Consider the following 22,167-nt stretch of genomic DNA (forward strand, 5'->3'; position numbering starts at 1 on the left):
TCAAAATTTTGAGATCTCACGTTCTTCCATGAATATCCATGGATTTGAAACATTTAACTCACCTTCCTAAACCAAAAACTATGACAAGTTTCTAAGAAACATAGAGGGACTTCCCCTTCAGAAAGAATTAAATAATTTCACTATGTATCACCCTCTATTATTCAATATCAGTTTAACGCTTTCGATTCATTTAGGTAGATATCATAGGATATACCAAGATGGGAAAGCCATGATTTTCCAGGAATGGCGTGGGATCGACGAAAACTTCCATGAAGACAACAACAGCCGGAATATTTTCCGGCAGGGCTTCTGACCCCGTCTTTTCCAAGGGGTCAACTCTCTATCAAAATATAAATACCGGTATGTATGCGGAATACATTTCCGAGAAAGTGGAGCGGAAGTCTGGGTTTTTGAATAACTGTTAGAAAAAGCTTTGAAGGAAACATATATCTCACAGTTGACGGTTTCAGAACACAAGAACAATTAAGGGTAAGACAAGAATCAAATGAATTTTCCTTTTTGTTAATTAGAAATTCAGATTTTTCTGACATGTCACTTTGTTTCAGTTTTTCTTTGCAAAAAGCAGTGAGGAAGCAGGGGGTCACCATTCGATGTAACAATAAATTTCATTTAAATCCGCTTAAAAACTCAAGGGCAATAACACAAAAATACATGCATCTAAAGCTGTAAAATTTTGGAACAAGACCTGCTCCATGAGATGGAAGAAAGGGAGTCATGAACCCGTCAGAGCTGATTTAGTAGAGAGGAGGGTTAGTATTGTGAAAAGGGTAACCTTACAATAAGATGGAAGCTCATTCAAAAGCTTGAACATCTCAATCGCTTTCACGCTCAATAGAATTGAATTTAAATGTAGGTCTCAAATGATCAAGTAGGTCTTTACAAAGTGTTAGTGCATAGACGGAAAAAAGGATCTTTTATTATTCTCAAAATTGGAACTACAAACTTTCCGTAGACTTTGAAATTACATATCTATCCAGCACGTCAGTTGTATTCATAGTTGTAAGCTCATTGAGCGCTTAAAAATAATAAAAATATCTTTAAAACAGTGCGCCCCGAGTAACAGGGAGCCAACGGGGCTCGATCAACGTCTGTTTGTATGACCATGTTCCCGTTTTAGTTTAGTACTCTCCACGCTTACATATTTTCTAATGAGAGATATGCTGCGAATATGAAAAAAAAGGTGCTCTCCTTAAGCTAGACACTTGATTTTCAAAATTCATTTAAAAATCGAAACTGAAACCGGAATTTGCTGGAACAGAAACTCTGATCGGATCAGAAAAAATATCAAATGGCGGAAACTGTGGCCAAAGGGGAAATTTTCATGCTATAGAGGGAAATTAATTCTTGTCTGATTTCAGTTTTGATTCAGCAGATGTCTAGACTTTGACATCTTTAAAACTTGTGTCTAATTTTGAAATGGCAACCAGCTCATGTCCAGGAACAGTGAGGTCAGGCGAACAATAAATTTAGGAATCATTCGCGATGTTGACCAAATTCCAAGTTTCGGAAAAAGTACAGGAGTAAGCAGAAGATACAAAGGTAATGCAGTCCGCGAATAAAATTTTGAAATATGGAAAAAAAAAGTCAACACTCTCAAATATTGAATATTCGCATTTTTTTTCCGGGCAATAAGGTAAGGTCCTGTTTGAATTTGATGTAGATCAGCTCCCATATCGGTAAAGAATTTCACGCGGCCTGTTTGTGGAACTCAAAGTAATTTACGAGTTGTTTACTGAGTAAACGGACCATTTGAAAGAGTGAAAAGGTCGTCAGGTGGTAATAAAATATGAAATTTCTCTTCCAAAGCAACATTCTCGAATGCAATTCTTCAAAATTGTCCTTCTCATGGTTGCAAACCATTGAGTCTTAATGGACTTAAAGGATTCGCATCGGGCTTATTTACTGATCTTACTACGAGAATTCGACGCGGGAAATGAAAAGTTTTAAATAAATATCTAACTCTTAGATTCATCTCCGAGTCTGGTTAAACAAGGATAAACCTTTCAGAAAACTAAATTTACAATCCATACACAAAAAATCGATTTAAACAACTTGCAGATTGAAACGAGTTAGTTAACGTATTTCGTACCTCCGTGTGACTTTTTACTCTCTGATGAGCCCATCCTTTAATCTGTTTGGCGAGTGGTTGTAACACGGATCGTAAAAGGGAAATATATCAGCATTTGCTAAAATGAAAAATGAATTTCCACTGAGGCCTAAAACCAAGTGCTAATCTGCAAAACGTTATCAAACTCGCAGGTCTCATAAAATTGCTTTTTGAAAATTAAAGTTATAATTCTAAATATCTTGAATTTTCCCATGTCTTTCTTTGATCAGGAAATGTGGCTTTCTCTTTACAGGTCCTAAATAAATTTAAAACATTCAAGCAAATCTTACCAAGGATAATAAACAGAAGGTCTTGTTTCGTCTGCATGTACGTACTTTTTTCGCCAGCTGGTTAAAGATAATTTATTCATCTAATACCGACTTTGATTAGGTCTTAGCTCCAATAACAAGGGTACAATGGATAAAAGTAAACCAGTTCATCAAAAAAGGAAGTGTTTCGTGGAAAGCTTTCATTTAATTTGTTCTGATTAATTATGTACGCGTACAATTCAGGCTTGCGAAATGAAGATGTCTGAATGTTTTTTAAGTATCCCTAAAGAAAACGGTGAGACTGAAGTCGTGGTCATTTTGACTTCCAATTGTTTCGGACTGAACTTGTCCAATTTTTTTCATTGTGCATATGCAGCGTTAAAGAAGAGATGTGTGTTGGCTCACCTGCACTATGTTTGTATTGAAGTCACGGGAAACTCACTTAGTGTGATGAATGTGCAAACGTATGGTCAGTATTCGTTCATATCCGGTTCGTAATGTAGTCTCCTCGGAGTCGCCGGAAAATCAAGGAGTGTACCCGCTCTTGATGGCCATGATGTGGAAATTTGTCGTTCTCCTTTCGAACGTGAGTTGGTGTGTCAAGTAACTGCAAGGATTTTTATTACCATTAAGACGACTTGATTTGTTCTTATTTTCTTTGCTTATTGTTTGTAACTTACAGGTTGTTCAATTTTCCTCGCAGCTCTTGGCAAACAGTAAGTAAAGTGGTTTTCTTCCGACACCCTAGTCGCTCTATTGATTAATATACGAATTCAAGAAAATTGCCCAGTTTTCCAGTTCAGAGAGTATAGCGTTAGAAGGTTGTGAAAATAGCTGGGCCAGTGGAGAAAATTTAAATCAGAGAAAGTTGTTCTTTTGTTAAATATCTTCCCACCATCGTGACTTAGAGTTTTCAAATAAACATCTCTGTTTCACATAAAATAATTCACGATGTCGGTAGTTCTTCATTGTTAAAGCTGGTTTTACTGTGTTTATCAAAAATTAAAAACTCTTGCATAAGGTTTATACGAAATGAAGAAATTGTAGTTTTACATTTCATCTCTTTTTATAAGAGAGAGTAATTTTCCATTTCTTTTTTGCGAATACGATGTTTTTTAATGAAAATTTTCAAAACTGACATGAAAATTTTCAAATGGGTTCCAATGTTTACCTTAGCTGATATCAAAATGGATAATTGATGGCGGAAAACGAAAATAAAAGAACAGACATATGCGTAGATCTGGATCCCTGGAAATGAATTTGAAAAAAATAAATTCAAGGGAAAACTCTTTTTTTTCAGCACCAGTCTCTTTTCCATCGTGTTACCCCAAAATGCGTCATCCTCGTAAGGGATAGATTGTCGATAAAACACTTTGCTGTAGAGCTACAATGTGGAAAAAAAAAATTAAAAATTTTTTTTTGCGGAAGTAACCAATATTTGTTTGGCTGAGGCTTAATTAACTTTAAAAAGTTGTAAAAAACGTTTAAGAAAGAACTTTTTGACATACATGGTTAGATCTTTCTAATGGTACAGCGTTGAAAAGACATTTCTTTGCGAAAGGCTCTCTTCCTCTTGAACTAATCATCAAACCTTTCAGGAATCGAAAAAACTATTGTATTCATGCAGGATATCAAAACGCTAGGTTATTAGAAGGCCTTGATAGCTTTCACCCAGCCGTAGACCTCTCAGGTTTGCCAAAAGAGATGACTAATCGCATCATGGTTTAGCATAGTCCATTTCCTAAATAGCGGAAAACCAAATACACTAAGCGAAAATGCAATGTTAAGCTATTGAACAGCCAAGTAATTGTTTTAACTTTTTCGTAAATGACGCGTAGGAGCCAATTTATATGTCGTCGGTCAGACTGAGAAGCGATAGTATTCTGCGTGCATGGCTCGAAGCAAACGTTAAGCCTCGTGTTTGGTATCCTCTAAATATATATATACACCCGTTTTCAAAAACGTTGCAACATTGAAAGTACATATAAAATATATGTACATCTTTCGTTTTCTTGTCAAAAAGTGTCTCTTTTTGATGAGATAAGAAAAGGTCTATATATTTAACGTTTTTGAAAACGGGTGTATATATGTATATATATATATTTTTTATTTTTATTTTTATTTTTTTGCAGCAGACAGAGGAAAAAAACGTTAGCTGCAATAAATGTTGGTTATGTGGAAATGGAGTATTTTTTGACGTTTTTAATAAGCAATTTTAATTGAAGTTCTTTTTTGTGTTAAACTTTATGTAAGGAGATTAGAGGATGGCCTACAGGTGGCACCCAAATGTCAGCAAGGGCGCTTACGCCGTTCAGCATTTAACATTTCGTTTCTTAGTTATTGACTAAAATTACTTTTAAGATCGAGTGAGACTGAACTTATGTTTGCTCATATCGACTAAAGTGCCATTAAATTAATTTTTCACAAGATACTCGTTCAGTTAAAAACGCCCAATTTCACTTTCTTCCTTTGCAGATGACCAGCTTACCTTGGCTCCAGGAGAAACGCTTGAAATCAACACTACAGAGCCTTCCGCTATTGTGGTAGACAGCCAAGGGAACAAAAAAATCTTAAAAATAACTACCAAAAAAACCTTCTCTTTTAAAGGGAATTTTGTCAATTCACCTGGATGGAATTACAGCGTTGCCCGAATAGTGTTTTCCAAAAACATCAGAATAGAAGCCTGCTCTACTGTTAAGGTGTTTGGGGAACATTCACTGTCTATCGAGTCTCTGGAAGGAGATATAGTTATTGGAAGTTTTATCGATTTATCTTGCACAGTGACTGTGCTGGGTGGGAAGTGTGTTGGAGGATATATGCCCATTGATAAACCTAGAAATTGGTCATCAGCTATAATACCAGGTAGGCTTATAAAGTCTGTTGACTTACACACCAGCCAGCACTTTCCCTTCAGTTGCGGAAAACCAAAATCAAAGTATGGATTGTGGGTTTTGGAAAATCAGAGCAACTTGCATATGATCAGTTAGCAGGGTTAAATACGTACGGTAGATTTTTGGATCAATCACAGAACCTATAGCAATGGGTGAAAACTGCAATTCAGATTGCTTTGGAAGCCAAATTCTTTAGTTCTCTTATAATCTGAAAATCTTTGCTTACCGCATTTTCTTTCCTTTCTATATACCCAGCTAACATATGTAGGAGTATCTTTTAGTACGTGATTATTCACACTTGAAGTGATTTTTGAAACAGTTAATTGTTCTTCTGTCCCAGAAGAATAAGTATGTCACTGTGTTCATGCGGAAAGGTTAGTCCTAGAAAGGTGCGTGGTTTCATGACTATGACTAACGTTTTGAAAACCGTGTGAAAGTCATCATTAGAATTAAACGGTGTGTGAGAGCTTGTGGTACAAAGTATGAAGTATAATTGATCGAAGTTAATCCGTTTCATTTGCCCCTCTGGGTTAAAGGAAATGGACCAGGGAGTATGAGAAGAGAATTATTAACTTACCAGTCACCACGATGCATCGGTGGAAGTGGACATGGTGGCCATGGAGGAAATCCAGTGTTTGATGACATTCACGTTAACCTTTACAGTGGCTTAGAGTATGGAAGGAATGATTACCAAGTCCTATTGGGAGGCAGTTCAGGTAAATGTGGAACTTAAGCTCGTAAATTTCAAGAAATCTGTGTATTTCGTATGGAAACAGTGAAACTCTTTATAAGAACGACGATTCTACTTATTAACATTTAGAAAATCAATTAAAAAAGGTTGTTCTTATTGATTCGACAAGCGGTTTCTGTCAATTTTTAAATATCATGGTTGAACGTTATAATTCGCTGCCGTAAGGTTGGAAACACAGCGGCTAAAACAGTCTATCAAAGAAGGAGAAGAAAGAACACTAACAACGAAAAGAAAAGATAGTCTGTAATTATTAAGTACAGGTAAGTTAGTTTGGTTGCGATAAATTATTCTTGTTACAGGCTCTTATGTTGATCTTCTGACTCACACAATTACTAAAACCTGGACATGGAGCGGGGAGCACTACAGTTGATAGCGAAGCAGGGTTCTATAAAATCGGTACGTAATACTTGCGAAAAAGTTAAGCTGATTCCATTTTGTTCTTAACAAAGACTCCAGTCTGTTTACCACGATGTGGGCTCTGGAAAACCGATTTATCTCAAGGAGTAGGTCACAGCTTCAACGACTATCTTTGGAATAAGCTTGTACTAAATTTACATTGGAGAGCCCAATAAGCCAGTTATATGCGCTAAAACCCCCGTCTGCCAACAATTCGTCTTCTCTGACATAAACTTTTCCTTTAAATCTGGAGAAAACAGGCAAAGAAGACCAAAGAAATTCATGCGACTAACAAATATTCGAGTGTATTCTAAATTGATAGAAACCCCGCTGGGGAAATTTTAAAGTCTTATAGCAATCACCTTTCACCGAAGAAAAGATAAAGCCAATGCACAGCAAACAAAAGGGCACTACGAAGTTAACAGTGGAAGTTTCAGGAGGACTAATCCGCTTAGAGGCTAACGAGGTACGATTAGTTTTCGCCCCCCTGTCACTCCTTCTCATAGCATGCCTTACGTGATAAAAACGCTAAACATAAATCTTTATCAAATCAGGTTCACATCATTGATGGTGGTTCATTGGAGGTAAATGGTGCTCATGCGGGAAAAAAATGGTAACATTTACCCAGTTTGGGAAAAGGGGTCTGCCGGAGGTGGAGGAGGCATTGTGGATATCTTGGCCAAAAAGGTTTTCATATCAACTGGTTCTATAGACTTATCCAGGAATTCCACAGGTTGCTCCAACCAAACAACAGCATCTCCAGGATTCTTGACCATACGAGGTATGTTGAAATCGATTATTGAGGTCATCAATTGTACATATCTTACTTAGCTTAAATTGTGACGTACCTGAATGTCTTCAAATCCCTTTTTTAAAAACAAATTTACGACTTTTACATTCTCCTGGAAGCACAGACGATGATCAATCCTTTCTTAATCGTCGATGTTTATTTGCGGATGCCTTCTATCATACACAATTGATTTATATATGCGGAATTTTTCCTCGGCAGATTACTCGTGCAATCTCAGAATATCGTGGAAAAATATCCAGTCTTCCTGTTGATCCTGCAGGATTCACTTGGACGAACACAACTACCCAAACACTTTGCCTTCATCCTCGATACCCTGTTCCAATTATGTTCCTAGAAAAACCCGGCCTTCGGTCAAAATAACCACAACTGACAATCCTATTATTGCTAACTCTTCCCTCCTTGCGAGAAGAGAGTCATCAATAACTGCCCTTATCCAAAACATATCTAAACGGCAAAGTGGAATGCGCACTTCGTCTCCAGGTGTTAGACATCTTTTTCTCGTAACGGTATTTCTTCTACCAAACGTATTCAGTGCTCAACAAACTTCAAACCACCTACTGCAACCCTGTCAACTGGTGAGTATTTGGATCCTTTTAAGGTTCATGCTCGGTAATCTCTTAGAGATAATTATGGAGATTTGGCGACAATGTCAACCGTGTACTGAGTGGACAATTATTGTTTGTCTGTCGCAGATGCAGTCCCGGCACCCTCCGTTCCTCTCGCTGATATCACAGTGACAAGAAAATGGGAAGCCCTGCTCAAGAGTACGGAATCCTAGCGGTAATGTAAAAGATAATGACCTTAGCTAACTGTGTAACCGCAACTGTTTCGATGCTTAGGTTGGCAGTTATTCCAAAAAATGAGTCCAACAAAACAACATTTCAGCAAGTGCGACCCCACACGAGAAGATTTGTAAAAAGCCTCACGAAACTAAACATGCTACAGGGCTATTTGATGCTGCGTTACCAGTATTCTGCACACCGAAACTTTCGGGGCTTACTCTTCCCTTCGAAATTTCGTAAGGGAAGGACCACAGCTCCCTGTCGCCCCTTGTTCTTCCGCCGACTACAAAGTTGTGGAAACCAAATGGTTTTTAGATAATTACAATTTTGCACCGAATAGCTCCCAAAGACCTTTGTTTTAATAAAAATCCTTATAATCCAGTCAAATAAATGATGTGTCATTGTAAATATGGTTTGCTGGAAAGCAGTAGTATCGAAGTTTACGCGTCATAAGTCAAGTTGTTTAGATCAATATTGCATCCCATCTGTGATAATCAACTTAAGTAAGTTACACTTGAAATGTAGGTCTTTCCGTGGGTAATGAATGAACTTAGAATTTGTAACAGTTATTTCAATCCCACATTTGCAGATATCCATGGGAAGCTTTCAAAACAACTCGTGGGTTGAGGATGTTCACAATCTGCTCCAACGCCTTCGAACATTAGTGGAAGAGGAGCCGTTAACGGAGCAATATGTTGACGTATTCATAAAAATACTTGAACAGTTTGGTTTAGCTCTTTCCATGATCCCAAGCGAAGATCAAGAGATTATGAAAGTTGTTAACAGCCTCTTTTATAATGACTTAGGTTATTTCTCTTAACACAAAGAATATGTTACTAGTCCTCTGAAGCATATCTTTTGACTAATTTGCAACAGCTGGCAGGCAATGGCTTTTGATTAAAATTTATATGTAAAATTTTCAACAAGATTTTCCCGAAAAGATCTAAATAAAGCTTAAAGGAAACTTCCATTGTTAGAGAAAATTGTTATGTTGCTATTTCTTGATGGTAATTGTGGCAACGGTATAACGTCGTACGAGCCAAAATGGCGCCTTCCAAGAAACACAAGCATTGATACTGCAAGTATTTGTTCACAACTACATATATTTCGGTTCTATTTCCCAATTTTCCCAGAAATCTTCAAAGTACAAGAAATCTCCATCATACTTATGGTAGTTTGTTCTGCCCCATTGGAAGGTTCCTTTCAGAAATACCCTGCCAATCGTAATTCTACGTAATTTGTAACTACCGATAAATTGTCAATTTATCTATTTAGAGCGTTGTTGCCTCGCTGATCACAACGGCAGAATCCAGCTTTGATGGGAGAAACGAAAACGCGTGGAGCGCTACAAAAAAGGTTTTGTAGGTTAAGTGTTTAATCCCTCTTAGTTGTGCCTCTGCAAATACCGCGACTGTAATCGCTAGAGACGAACCTCCTGCGATCTGCCTATGATTCATGAACGTCGATTCTCTAACAAAAGTGCAGTTTACGTCCAATTAAGTTCAGTTTTTAGAAAATTTGAGGCTTCAGAGATAACCGTGGCGGTGTAAGATTACACGAAATTCAATTGTGAAGTTAAAACCTTGAACTGCGCGAAAAACATTGCGCTTTGTTAACGAACCTTCATCAAAATGGGATGCTTCATTAAATCATGACATGGGTCAACACGGAAGATGAGTTACACCTTGTTACCATAATGTTAACCCGCTTTTTTCTGCTATTCTGTAGCTACCAAAAGTCTTGAGCGCATTGGAGAACATTACGTTAGCGTTAGGAAGAATCTCCTCGGTCAATGAACTCTTCAAATTCGAGTATTACTCCCAAAGACTGGTAAGTAATTACGAAAATCAGTCAATCGTGGCCCTCTAGAAATAACTATTTAAGAGTATCCCTTAGTTTGAGATTTGCTATCTGTAGCATTACTGAAATCAAATAAAACTGTGCCGTGCCTCTTGAAGAAATTAACATGTTTGTTTCAAAACAGAAGAAATTCGCCTTTCCACAACAGTCTGAGTCTGATACCTATAAAGTCCCACTTTAATTCACCACCGAAACGGCTCTTCCGCTGTCTTCGTCTAACTTTATCATGTCTTTTTCACTTCAGTTGTACAAGTTGTTGCTTTAAAAACCACAGCAAAACAGAGTGTAACACACTTTAGTACTTCCTGACACCTCTAGAACAAACCTGTCCATTGGAAAAAAAACGAACACGATGTTGTTCTAATACCGTCATTTTACGATGGTAAGTTTCCGCGGTCTTTACTCTTAGGACTTAAAATGCTGTAACTTTGTCACCTTGAAAACGGTAGATATGCATTTTGCTTCCGTTGAAGTAGTGTAATCTTATTCTCTTCATTAAAAAAAGAACAACATACGTGCTTAGGTTATGAAAAAATACTTTCTTTCTAAATACACTGTAGGTGACGTCGTGGTGTTTACGATTACTGTACAGAAATATTAGCAGTATTCATCCCACTACTTTTAAAGAACACCAAAAAGAAAGGTAGGTCGCTTAATCAACCTTTTCAAAAACGAAAGACCAATCGGCCTGATAAGTTAAGGTTAGGGGACTAAAGACTCATTGTGCTAAAGTTTTTGATAAATGACCCAAAATTTCCTTACCAGGTAAGTCCTTCAATATGATACATACTAAAACAACTTTTCTAGTTCAGAAAGTTCTTTCAGATTCTCAATGGAAACCCTTTCTCGACTTTCCACCATTTCTTAAGACAAAGTAATTTACCGAAAAAAAAAACTAACGGCTGTCTGATAATGAATATTTATCTTCATTACATCTTTACATGAAGAGCAGATTTAGCAAAAGCTGCTTATAGGGGGTTCCTGATGAATAAATAAGAAAAAAAGTTAACGGCAACAAATCAAAAACATACTTGTCCCAAAAATTTGATACGACATGAGAAATGGCAGGTAGTCTGTGTTCTAAACTCGGTTAAATTTAAGGCAGACTTTATCATTATTGGGAAGCACTTGCCTTTGAAATAATCTAAAGTAATTTATCTGTTTCAGGGAAAATAAAAGTCATCTCGTTTCTGACTTGCTTTCTTGTTCGGTATATTACAAGGGAACTTTAATTGCGAGTAAACCCTTTTCTCCCGTTGAGCTGCAATTCCAGATCCAGGTATGTCTGTCATCATTTTCAACACTAAACCTTTGCTTACAGTGACCAAAATTTGTGCTTGCGTTTTGTTTCACATGTCATTGAGTAAGTTTGATTACCAGGTAATAAACGTTAGGGATTGGTTAGAGTCGGAGAAGAACGTATGGTGGGTCGTTTATGTAGTTAACGAAAAACCCGTTTAGTTTAGATATTTTGTTATAGGCTTATCCTGAAAAAAGGACAGGAACATTTTTGTTTTACCTTACCATCTGAAATAACATAGAATGGGAGAAGTCTTCACTCACCAATATGTGTATTCTGGGATCATCGAAACAGGTAGGGATATGGATGCATGTTTAGCAGTACATAAGTACAAGATAGCAGCGGAATGCAAACGTTTTATCTCTTGACGGTGCAGAAAACTCCTGTTACTCGGATTTCCTCTCATCAAATATCAATGGGATGTGCTTTTTTTTTGACGCAGTGCGATCTACGCGAGCTCGGTGTACCAAACGGCTTTTACACGACAAACAATTTCTTTGCAGTGCTTGGTCTACAGAAGGTCTGAGGACCGTTCAAGTAAATGGCGCCTACGCAAGATGTCATACAATCATTTCACAAGCTTTGCAATTATTACCCAGTACACAGAAGTGCAGGTAACTTTGTCAAATATGATGGAATAGTGCTCGACCATTACTATCGAATATACAGCCTCGAGGGAGGTAGGTAACTGTTAGAAGATCTATAAAAGACCTTCATTTGCTATTATTTCAGTTTTAAACAAACGGAATATCACTTTCCGTAGTCCACCACAGGTCCTTCACTAGTTTCCCGCTCTCCATGCACAACATGGCGGTCTGTTTTAAGTGTCCTTGGCTGAACATAAGAAGCAAGACATCCACAATGGGCACCTCTGCTATATGGCACTAGTATATTTCCTTGAATAACCCGGACCGGAGGATTTCTTGGTGTCCAACGTATACTACACTGATGCTTATTATTAGTTTTAAAATTATCTATACTCAATGGAAATAAACCTGTAAAGCACGGTACAACATTAAAGACAATTGAAATCGTGTTAATAAAATAAAATAGTTTTCGAATGCGCAAAACCCCTAGTAGCATCTCAAATATTTCTTGTTACGATACAATTGATAGTCAAGGGCCACTACAGATTTTCCTTTCTTAAGCAAGCGGGGCGTTTTAAAAAATCATATTTATCACGTTTATTGAAAGCTACCTTTTTATTATAATGTTTTGGACATAATCGAACAAGGAAACATTTCTAGATTTATTCTTTACATTAAAAAAGGTTTTTTTTTGATTGATACATTCGTCCTATCACATAATCTGTTCAACCATTTTTTCGCAGATTTCAGATGAGGATCAATTCGCGCTCGGAGTCATAACAGATGTTGGTTGCGGAGTCTCCATTGCGTGTCTCTTTGTGACCTTACTGGGTTATCTTGCATTTGAGTGAGTACCTCATCGAATTGTCTTCTGTGAGAATAACAGTTGCCTAAATGCAAAAAAATGCAGCATCCATAGATTGTTTAACTTGTTTAACTTTATTTAACCTCTCCCCTTTTGAATCCAGAAGAACTGTCGACACTTACTCTGCATACCCAGGAGAGATGAAATGAGAGTGTTGATCATTTAATTAGCGATGAAATCGCGACATAATTCTGGATTGACATCAAGACATTTCTTTTGTTATCAAAGACCAAGTTTATATGTTGAGAAGGATTGTAAATTGGAGTTTGGGCGTTTTGAACGAGCATTCAGAAGGGTAATGCCTTCGGAAATAAAAACGGGAAAACTTGACGTTCGAATCCTTGTATCAGGCAACAGAATTAGTCAGATTCAACCAATTCGACACAAGCTAAATTGTACTTGTTAGCACCTTCTGACCAGACCTTTCATCATTCGGGTAGACTATGGTGTTTGTTAAGACTCAATCTTAACTCTTTCTCGTTTAGAGCGCTTTCCACTGAAAGACATAAGATTCACATGAACTTAGCCTTTGGCTCTTTTGCTGGCTCAGTCGCTGTTCTTGACTGGTGTAAACGCTGTAGGACACAAGGTACCACTAACATCAAGTTCAAATCAGATACCACAGAAATCTGCCATACAAGACAAAGCCTAGTAGATTGAATTGTATTTAGCATATGGTTGAGAAAAAATTCCCTGGCCTACTCAATTCCCCTTAAACGCTGTTTAATGTTTTCTTGACGAAGATACCTGAGGATTCATGTACACTTACGAAGCTTGAACCGTTTTGATCTTGTAAGTCGTCTTAAACATGGATACCTGTCGAAGAAAAATCGTCCACCCACACTGGCATGGGATACTTTTAAGGATAACGCTCGGGTATAAAATTAGGCAGTTTCACCGGGGTTGATTGTAGGTCAACAATACATTTGATGATTACTTTTAAAATTTTGAACTTTTTCACAGGAAAAACGCTGAAATTTTATCGATTATCTCCCTAGACTCTTTGCCGCGCACTAGCCGTCTGCCTGCATTACCTGTTTTCAGCAGCATTCACTTGGATGTGTGTAGAAGGTTTTCATCTGTATGTGATGATTCTCTCCGTGTTTCGTGCTGACAGCGTTAGAATGAAATACTACTACATGACTGGCTGGGGTAAGGAAAGGTTTTGGTCTGCTATATTGTTCCAAAATCCATAATTTATTCAATGAAACACCGGTTTTCATCCTCCCTCTGCTTGCTTTGCTAGCACTAGCCATGTAGAAAGGAACTAACTAAATGACAAAGTGAACTGAATGTGTTTCAATGCATTCGGTAAAATAGTTTTATATAAAATAGCCAGTTGACAATTTAAACTGTTTCAAAAATCGATATGTGAAATCAAAATCAGCAAACCAAACTGATTCTACCATAGAAAGCATAGGATTCTTGAAGGAAAAAAAAAGTCCTAAACTAAAAGCTTGTTATTTCTCAGGTATTCCAGTTATCATTGTCGGAGTGGCTGCGTCAATTCACCCTGAAGGATACGGGACAATCAAGTCGTGAGTGTGTGAAGAATTTTTAATAAAGATGTGATGGACATTAGTTTTCAACATCTCAGGAACACGTTAGATGAGAATTGTTACCACAGCATGCATTATTTTGTTACTGTTTTTCAGATGCTGGTTGTCTATTGATGATCAATTTATTTGGGTTTTTCTGGCGCCAGTTGTTTTAGTGATTGTGGTGAGCTGGGATTCTTGTTTCTTAGCAATCAAAGGGGATCTTGAATTTAAAGGAAACAAATTATTTTATTTTACAGATTTTTATATAGTAACACGAAGGAACTTGCAGATCAAAGCTCTTTGAATTTTAAAATCTGCTACCTCGCACGGCAGCGAAAATAATTAAACCTCGAAAGAAAAATCTTTCTATTATTATTTTGTTAATATTAAAATGAACTTTTGGCCCACGAGACCTGTATTAAAACAAATGTATGCAAATAACAGCACTTTAAAACTATTTCACCAGAAAAGATACAACTTGAAAGGCGCAACCATTTGTCTCATCGTGAAACTTTTTTTGACACTTGCGGTAATGGGGCCATGTTTCCCGAGAGTGTATCTTCTGGCTATGCATAAATTTGAGTAAAAGATTACAGCCGCTCTGTTTCACTATCCCTAGTCCATGTATGAGTTGTTATAATGGTAAAAGAAAATAAATATGTGTTCAGGTTAATTTCTTGGTTCTTGTTGCGGTGATAAAAGTCGTCGCCAATTCCGCGTTACCATCAAGAAAAACCACAGACTTTGGAAGTGTCAAGTAAGTTTCATGGGCTAAAAGGTTTTAAATTACGGGACAAGGGGAGAATAACGAGAATTTTACCTCTTTGTTGTCACCTATTCGCCCTTGCTCTTTGTCTCTCTGTCTTCCCCCACTTTGTTCTCGCGCGAAGCCCTTAAGTTGTTACCATTCGATTAAGTAGTACGATCATCCAAGTGGACATAGTCATCAAGAGCACTGGTTAGGTAATAGTGATTGACGTTTCAACGACCCGAACCGACGCAGTCGTCTGATTCAAATGAGGAGTTGAAAGTCTGACTCGTCAGAACAAATTGTTATCCATTTACAAGACCTATGAACTGATCGATGTTCGTGTAGTTTCTGACACAAGGTTGGTTTTCTTCTTAGGGCTGGAGTCAAAAGCGCTGCTGTACTATTACCACTGCTTGGAGTATCCTGGGTGTTTGGGCTTCTAACTTTAAACAAAAAAAACTATAGTTTTTCAGTACATATTTGCCTTTTCTTCCAGTTTTCAGGTAACGATTCATTTCATAGAAGTAGGTCATGGTTTTTGTCCTCAACTGGTTACAAAGAAAAAGCAACTGAAGCAATTTAATTCTTCCCTACACCCCAGCCCACATAGAAATTAATAGTAAATCGTGTCTTTGCAAAAGGTGTCATTCAACTGGCAAATCTACTAAAAGGACAGGCAGTTCATTCTCTTGCATCCAGATACAAACTTGCCTCTTGACACTGTATCCAAACATGAAAGCTCGCATGAATATTTGTGAAGACATGTGGTGCCAATCGTTTCTCACAGAAATACTCAGTAGCAACGCAAGTTGCACGTGTTACAGTAGTAACATTATTTCTTGACACCTAATACCATACGTCTAAAAAAATCTTTAAAGGGACAACCTTTAAAATGGGTCTCATGTAAGGGATGTAGTCTTTTTTTTTCAGATACAGTAAAAAATTTTTCAAAAATTCTTCATGTGCATCATATCCAAGCTGATTAAATAAGCCTGTTGTCAGTAGGAACGGCTGTCACCGAAAATTAAACCTCGCTTTTGCTTTATCAGGGCATGTTCATCTTCTTGGCTCATTGTGTGGGAAGCAGCGATGTAAGAGAATTATCATTTTGTTTAATAAGTGTCTTTTTGCTTCTTTTGTTAAGCGAAATGAAAATATTAACAATACAAGAACAATAAAGGTAATAATATAAAAAGATAGATTTTTTGCCTGTTAGGTTCGCTCTGCGCTTAAACGGATGAGGCAAAGACAAATGTGGGCTCGTGGGTCAGAGAATGCTCCGTCACACATTCCTTCCGTAAGTCAAATGTAATGGATATCAATATGCACCAAGCAAGAAGAATAAAGTATCCTGGATTTGAAATGCCAGAGAAGTGAAGACATGAAAGAAATCTCTTAGAGCAATATTTCAGTGCTTACAATACCTGAAAAAGAAGAGAGCGAAAATATCCCGAGGAAAAATTGCAATCACACGAGAACCCCGAACAAATGTGTAGCGGTCGGTGGCAAAAGCGTGGCAACCGTTACAAAATGTATTATCAGAGAAAAAATTGTTTGCAACAAAACAAACAAGTTGTTATTGACGCTAGAGACCAGTTCGTTAGTTTGTATCCACAGCACTAGAAGTAATAACTCCAACCTAGAGCGACTTTCGCCATCAGCAACCCTTCATCGTACCTTTTAGTCGTTCACCCCTCTCTCCCCTAGAAATATTCCTAGTTTTACAGTCTTCAGTATCCTTGCATTGACTAAAAAAAATGTCATAAAATCTAATATGAACTATTTACATTTGCCACATGTATTTAAAATATAGTTGACATCATCATCATGATTGGCCTTTTCTTTGTTTTTTAGAAAGGAAACGTTCCTGTCTCACAAGGAATTATCTCAAAGGGAGGCGTTTTAGAGCATAAGGGTACGTTGTTTTGTGGAGTGAACTCGCTGAAAGAGACTCAGCGATAACCCATACAAAAACAATACAGCACTTTCAAAAAAAAAAAAAGAAATTGGTTTAACGTTTCGTAGAAACGAACGCCGTGAATAAAGTACAGATAAATTAAAAGCTCTAATGGGTAACTTCAAACTTTAACAAAGAATTTATTCAAAACCATACATTAAGATGACATTTACATAAGGAACCTGTCTTTGAGGGTACCAAGCAAGCCGAAATTTCAGAGTGACTCTACGTAATACCTTTTCATGCCCTTTCTTGCAGAAAAGATACGAGCGTCTGTATTCAGCCAAACTAACAGCAAAGTGGTTAAAGTAAAGGTATTTGCATCCGTATTAACATCCCACTTTCCGGTTAAATTATCGGAGATTGGTACTGCTTTACGAGTTTCCACGGTAAAACTAAATTGTGTTATTCTTCATGAGCCTGTAAGGGAAAGAGTATTTGAGAAAAGTTGCCCTTTATTACGGAATTCCCGTGTGATCGACAATTCACCACCAGAACGTCCACGATGTCATGGGTTTAGTACAGGAGAAGCATGAATTCAGTATACGTATACCTCACCTGATGCAATGGATTAGCAACCAGTGAATAACCAGTCCTTCCCTTAAACCAGATTCTACTTTTAAAAAAATCACCCGGGGTAAAAATACAAAAGCGTGATCACCTGTGTGATGTGATTGAATCGTTTGTTCTCTAACCTTTTTTTTTCGTTCCTAGCTACCGAAAGAAAACTTTAAAGAGGCTCCTCTACAAATAAACAGAACTTATCAGATGCCACGAAGAGAAAATCCTGAATCTAAAAATTGTTCAAAAATGACATCTCTTAACTGCCCGCAGGTAGAGTTAATAAAAATCAGGAAAATAGGTATAAGAGGCAATCAACCAAACTGATCTTGAGTCTTGTTCGTGACTCTTTCCAACCTTATTTCAACAAAGCAACCAACAAACTGACAGTGAATGATGCAGCACTAATTTGATACTGATTTGATCTTCACCTCTAATTCTTAGCTTTCCGAATTGTCTCCGTTCACAGGATGCAGTTTCACCCAGAGAATCTAACAAACGAAGATGCTCATTCAAGTCATCCTAATCAGCAGAATATCAGATTTGCCAAAGGGCACCAGATATTTGGCGCCAGCTGTCAAACAAAACTGGCTTGGAAACATTCCAATTAAAAAAGTAGTTATCTGCAAGATAGCACTAGTTCCTCAGACGACAAATTTGCAATTGGAGTACAATCGTGGTTATGGTTATTGGCTAACTTTCTCAAATTGTTTAACGTTAAGTAAATAAACTTAAATTATTTTCTACCTTTCCTTTCTGTCTTTGTTAAACATAATCAAGTCACTGACTTTATTGACGAAAATAACATTCTCACCTACCTTGTATATAATAAAGTGAGGGGCAATAACAACAAAAGTGTTGAGGCTAGATATTCTTATGTGCCTGTTAAGACGCGTGTATGAGGGTCTATAAGGTGAGAACCACCTTAGCTCCAGTCACGACTATAGGACAACCCCTCATATCATTAACGAAAAGTGACCAAAGGGAAGAAACATTGATATAAAGCACAGTGTTTTCATGCCCTTTTCTGTCTCTTGTTGATTGATTTTCATCACTCTTTCTGACTTTCTCTTTCCTTTCTGCTGATCAAAATTCAAACATGAAGAGTGTAGTAATCTCATTATATTTCCAGGACACAAGGGTGAGAATGTCTGTTCTTTTTGTGGTCAGAGATATAGGCGTGACAAAGACCACAATTAAAACACTCGCATCTCACTTTTTTTACCCTCTTGAAACTAAAAAAATATGAAGCAGTCTCTTTATCTAAAAGGTATTCTCTCGCTATCTAAATTATCTATTTTCACTGCGAAATATTCAACCTTGATATTCTTCCACCGATGCCTATTCAAATGGTCTTTCATTACAGATCTCACGAAATCTTGATTGGATAAATCATTTTAATATTCTCACTAAAGCCTACATTAAGTGGCGATCTCTGTAAGAGCGGTCCAGAGCATTTCGCGTCGGAAAGAAGTTTTGCCTCAAACTTTGCCCATTCAACTATATTTGGTAGTAAGTAAATAAAACCTCATTAGTTTCTGGAAATACGTTAAAAAACGTTTTGAGAGCTCTCAATAATTAAAGCTGCAAAAGGCCCTTTTTTGACCTCTTGCGACATCGAAAACTTCAATAGTTGACAAGCTCACTCCTTGTAACACACTGCATACAACAAGAAATCTTTTGTATTCCTAAATTGTTTGATATCTGAGGGATTTGGAAAGCGTTTCAATTTTAATATGTGTTTATTCAGAGGTTCGCCGTAATTGATTTAAAAACACCTGTCAGACAGCAATGCTGTCAGTGCGCGCATTGAAAACTTGCACTGCATCTTGGACCTTTCCTTTCGCTGATCTGCAGTCCTGTATTCTCTACTAGTTTAAAGGGCAAAGTTTGAGGCAAAACTTCTTTCAGAAGCGAAATACCCTGGACCGTTTTTACAGAGATCGCCACTTAAATATCAGAGATGCACAAGAGAAGTTTCAGAGTTAGTTGATTGTTTGAAGAAAACATGGTCCAAGTATGGATGCCAAGCGCCAACGTTTTCCATGGTATTTCCTCTTTTCCTTTCCGCAATCCCTCATTATCATTGACGCAAATGTCCCTTTAAGATGGCTGCACTTAGATGCTACAGTGGAAAACTATTTTGTGATCTTTGCCGACGAATGCATGAATTAGGAAGATTCTTTTTCACTCGGAAGGTAATGAAAGCACTTCATTAGAGGTGAAAATGGAAAACGAAAAATGGGATCAATATCAGTATCTGGGCAACTGCCCACCTACCCTTCCCCTAACCTGACAACAGTCTATTGATAACAAGTTAGGATTAATGTTGGGTTAGGGGAGGGGTAGGTGGGCAGTTTCCCAGATACTGATATTGATCCGAAAAATGTTTGGTGCTTGGTAAACACAGATTCAGTTTAATCATGGCTAGCCTTTTTGATGTTCATTGACATATGAATGTTAATTCATGAAAAGTCTTATAAAAACATCACGCACATTTTGGACGATGTCTACAGACATGGTGTTGAAACATCCACCATATGATTGCAATTATATTTCATGAAAAGCAAAGAAAAAAATTGAGAAATCCTCGATCAAGAGTTTGGAAGCTCGCCGTTGTTAAAATAATATCACAAGCTTAAAATATAGAAAAGTGATTGTCAATACAGGAGTGTGAGCGAGTGCCTCCTCGAAAGTTTCAATTGGTTATTTCTAATTGCATGTTTATTCAGTCTGAAATATTTGAATGTTCTCTGCATCATTTTAATATTCATCAAGGGGCTCTTGAAAAGCTGAACACAAAGGACATTGGTGATTGCAGACAAGAATCATTTGTGTTTTATTCATGATAAATCATCATAATAACCTTTTGCGAACGTCTTGGTTATCTCAAAGCACATGGTACTGAAGAAAACGACACTAATGCCAACACTTGTAAAATTTTATTTTTCATCGCAAGAAAGGTAAGTCTTGGTTTTGTCATCCTTTGGCGATTTCGTTTGTTTATAGTTCAGCCCCCGCTGCTTGAAAACCACATTACGTCGTACTATGTCGAAAGATTTTACGATGTTAGAATATAGGTAAAAATAATTAATGCTACAATGTCACTTCGAACCAATGTGTGCCTTAAAGTTAAATTAAACCTTGGAGTGACGGTTTTTTTTTCTTCATCTGATTCGAGGGTTTATACCAAACCTATCAACCTGCTTAGAGGACTAAGGAAAAAATTCTTTTTATTGATACCAATTAAGAAAAACAGTGCAAAACAGTGCATAATCATGCAGTGATAGATTTCTTAATAAAATGGTTCATGCCAAGAATTTTCAGACTACTGTGCCTTTAAGTGTAGACATAAATGCTTAAAATGAAGTGTGAGCCATCCAGCAAAAATAATTTTTCGTTGCAGCGAACACATAACTGTTTCAGAAATTTATAATAAATTTAGTGCCTGCCTAAAAAAAGCATTTCATACACAAATAAATAAATAAGTACCTCCGGCGAAAAAAAGAAAAACAAAAATTATAATTTTGTTTCCAGTGTCCTTATGATTACTACACATGAAAAACCGGTCTTTTGCAATGAGAATTATACATAACAAAATACACTAACATACTCAATATCCAATATTGCACTCTTTATACCCTCATAGAAATTAAGTTTTTGTCCCATAACTCTATGGCCGGAACGTATCTACACTTGTATTTTTAGTGTCTGTACATTAAGCTAACTAGAGAGCTATATTCCGGTTGTTCGCCCTCACTTTTGCTTTAAGATCGAATATATATATATATATATATATATATATTCGATCTTAATGTTGGGAATCATTTAGTCCCGTTGTGTTTTATCGCCCAAGTAGAGATAAATTAAAGGGTTAAGTGCTCTGTAATTTCCTAAGAAAAAGCTAGTTGAAAAGCTCAATTTGTTGCCTCATGGAAGACATGCCCTTGATATGCTAAATCCATTTATAGAAGTCTGTTTGACATTAACGTTCTATTTCATATTCATAAGGACTGACCGCGCTCTCATTTTGTTAGATTAGAAGGTTAGGTCTTACAAACCAGACTGTATCCCGTCTTCTCCTCTTACAAGTTATGCCAGTCTATCCAAGATGATCGCCTTAAGCAATTTGCCCTATTTAAGAGAAGACGCTTAGCACCTTTGAAATCGAGAGGCCATTTAGCTTAAAAGGTTTCGTTCAAAATTTATGTATTCACTAAACTTGATTACACCAATTGTGTGTCATAATGAAAGAAAGCACGCTTGGTTTCACTAATTTGAGAAGAGGGCTTCAAGATCTATCAAATTTGCGCTTTCAAATCCATTAGCATGTATAAACACACGACATTTGTTCTTCATAAGCTGTTTGCAATCCGCAGAAAGATCCAGACGGTATTTGCCCTCACTCCAAATTTCTTAATGTGGAGACTTAAGTGGTTTAAGATCTCTATTTGCCATCGGTGAACCAATTTTTAGTTGTTAAGGATACATCAAGCGGGCTTAAGAATAAAAGAATGCAAACAATTGACGAAGGTTAACCCTTGAGCGAAGCAAGCATTCTGGTTGGAAGTGTCATATTAATTTAGCTCTAGTGTTACTGTACGTAAAAGTTTCAACATGTTTAGAAAGGTTTGTTTGACAGCAATTATCTTCTAAGAATTTAAAAAGCTGTAAGGCTGTGATGTATTATTTCTGGTTTTCCTGCAGATTATGACTA

At 37.1% G+C, this 22,167-nt stretch overlaps 3 protein-coding genes across 5 annotated transcripts in view; all 3 read left to right on the forward strand.

Moving 5' to 3' along the window:
* The first annotated feature begins 12 nt into the window (after positions 1 to 12).
* Positions 13 to 12,626, forward strand: LOC131771792 (uncharacterized). Its single transcript, XM_066163530.1, is given in 22 exon segments — positions 13 to 489; positions 2,774 to 2,983; positions 3,080 to 3,113; positions 4,873 to 5,259; positions 5,825 to 6,004; positions 6,339 to 6,373; positions 6,375 to 6,439; positions 6,810 to 6,867; positions 6,869 to 6,901; positions 6,990 to 7,040; positions 7,042 to 7,216; positions 7,445 to 7,478; positions 7,480 to 7,561; positions 8,618 to 8,803; positions 9,304 to 9,384; positions 9,757 to 9,885; positions 10,449 to 10,531; positions 11,056 to 11,167; positions 11,430 to 11,482; positions 11,692 to 11,753; positions 11,756 to 11,802; positions 12,519 to 12,626. Coding segments are annotated over 21 exon segments (2,127 nt in total). The 5' UTR covers positions 13 to 489; positions 2,774 to 2,851.
* A 1,150-nt stretch (positions 12,627 to 13,776) lies between these two features.
* Positions 13,777 to 18,196, forward strand: LOC136279748 (uncharacterized). 3 transcript variants are annotated; one of them, XM_066163809.1, is made up of 9 exons: positions 13,777 to 13,792; positions 14,112 to 14,178; positions 14,296 to 15,435; positions 15,982 to 16,023; positions 16,149 to 16,229; positions 16,787 to 16,847; positions 17,148 to 17,203; positions 17,604 to 17,723; positions 17,920 to 18,196. In XM_066163809.1, the coding sequence occupies exons 4-9, from the start codon at positions 15,985 to 15,987 to the stop codon at positions 17,974 to 17,976; spliced, it is 414 nt and encodes a 137-aa protein (XP_066019906.1). In that variant the 5' UTR covers positions 13,777 to 13,792; positions 14,112 to 14,178; positions 14,296 to 15,435; positions 15,982 to 15,984; the 3' UTR covers positions 17,977 to 18,196. The 3 variants fall into 3 exon arrangements, with proteins under 3 accessions (XP_066019906.1, XP_066019907.1, XP_066019908.1); XM_066163810.1 differs by having other exon boundaries at positions 14,296 to 16,023; XM_066163811.1 differs by lacking the exons at positions 13,777 to 13,792; positions 14,112 to 14,178 and having other exon boundaries at positions 14,316 to 14,362; positions 15,308 to 15,435.
* Positions 18,197 to 19,589: 1,393 nt separating this feature from the next.
* The window catches only part of LOC131771784 (uncharacterized), a 58,287-nt gene continuing 55,709 nt past the window's right edge, over positions 19,590 to 22,167 (forward strand). Inside the window, exons 1-2 of the mRNA XM_066163677.1 lie at positions 19,590 to 19,648; positions 20,229 to 20,413. The gene's annotated coding sequence lies outside the window, so the exon portion shown is untranslated. The remainder of the gene's footprint in view (positions 19,649 to 20,228; positions 20,414 to 22,167) is intronic.

This window comes from Pocillopora verrucosa, chromosome 3, assembly GCF_036669915.1.
Source record: "Pocillopora verrucosa isolate sample1 chromosome 3, ASM3666991v2, whole genome shotgun sequence".
Classification (NCBI taxonomy): Eukaryota; Metazoa; Cnidaria; class Anthozoa; order Scleractinia; family Pocilloporidae; genus Pocillopora; species Pocillopora verrucosa.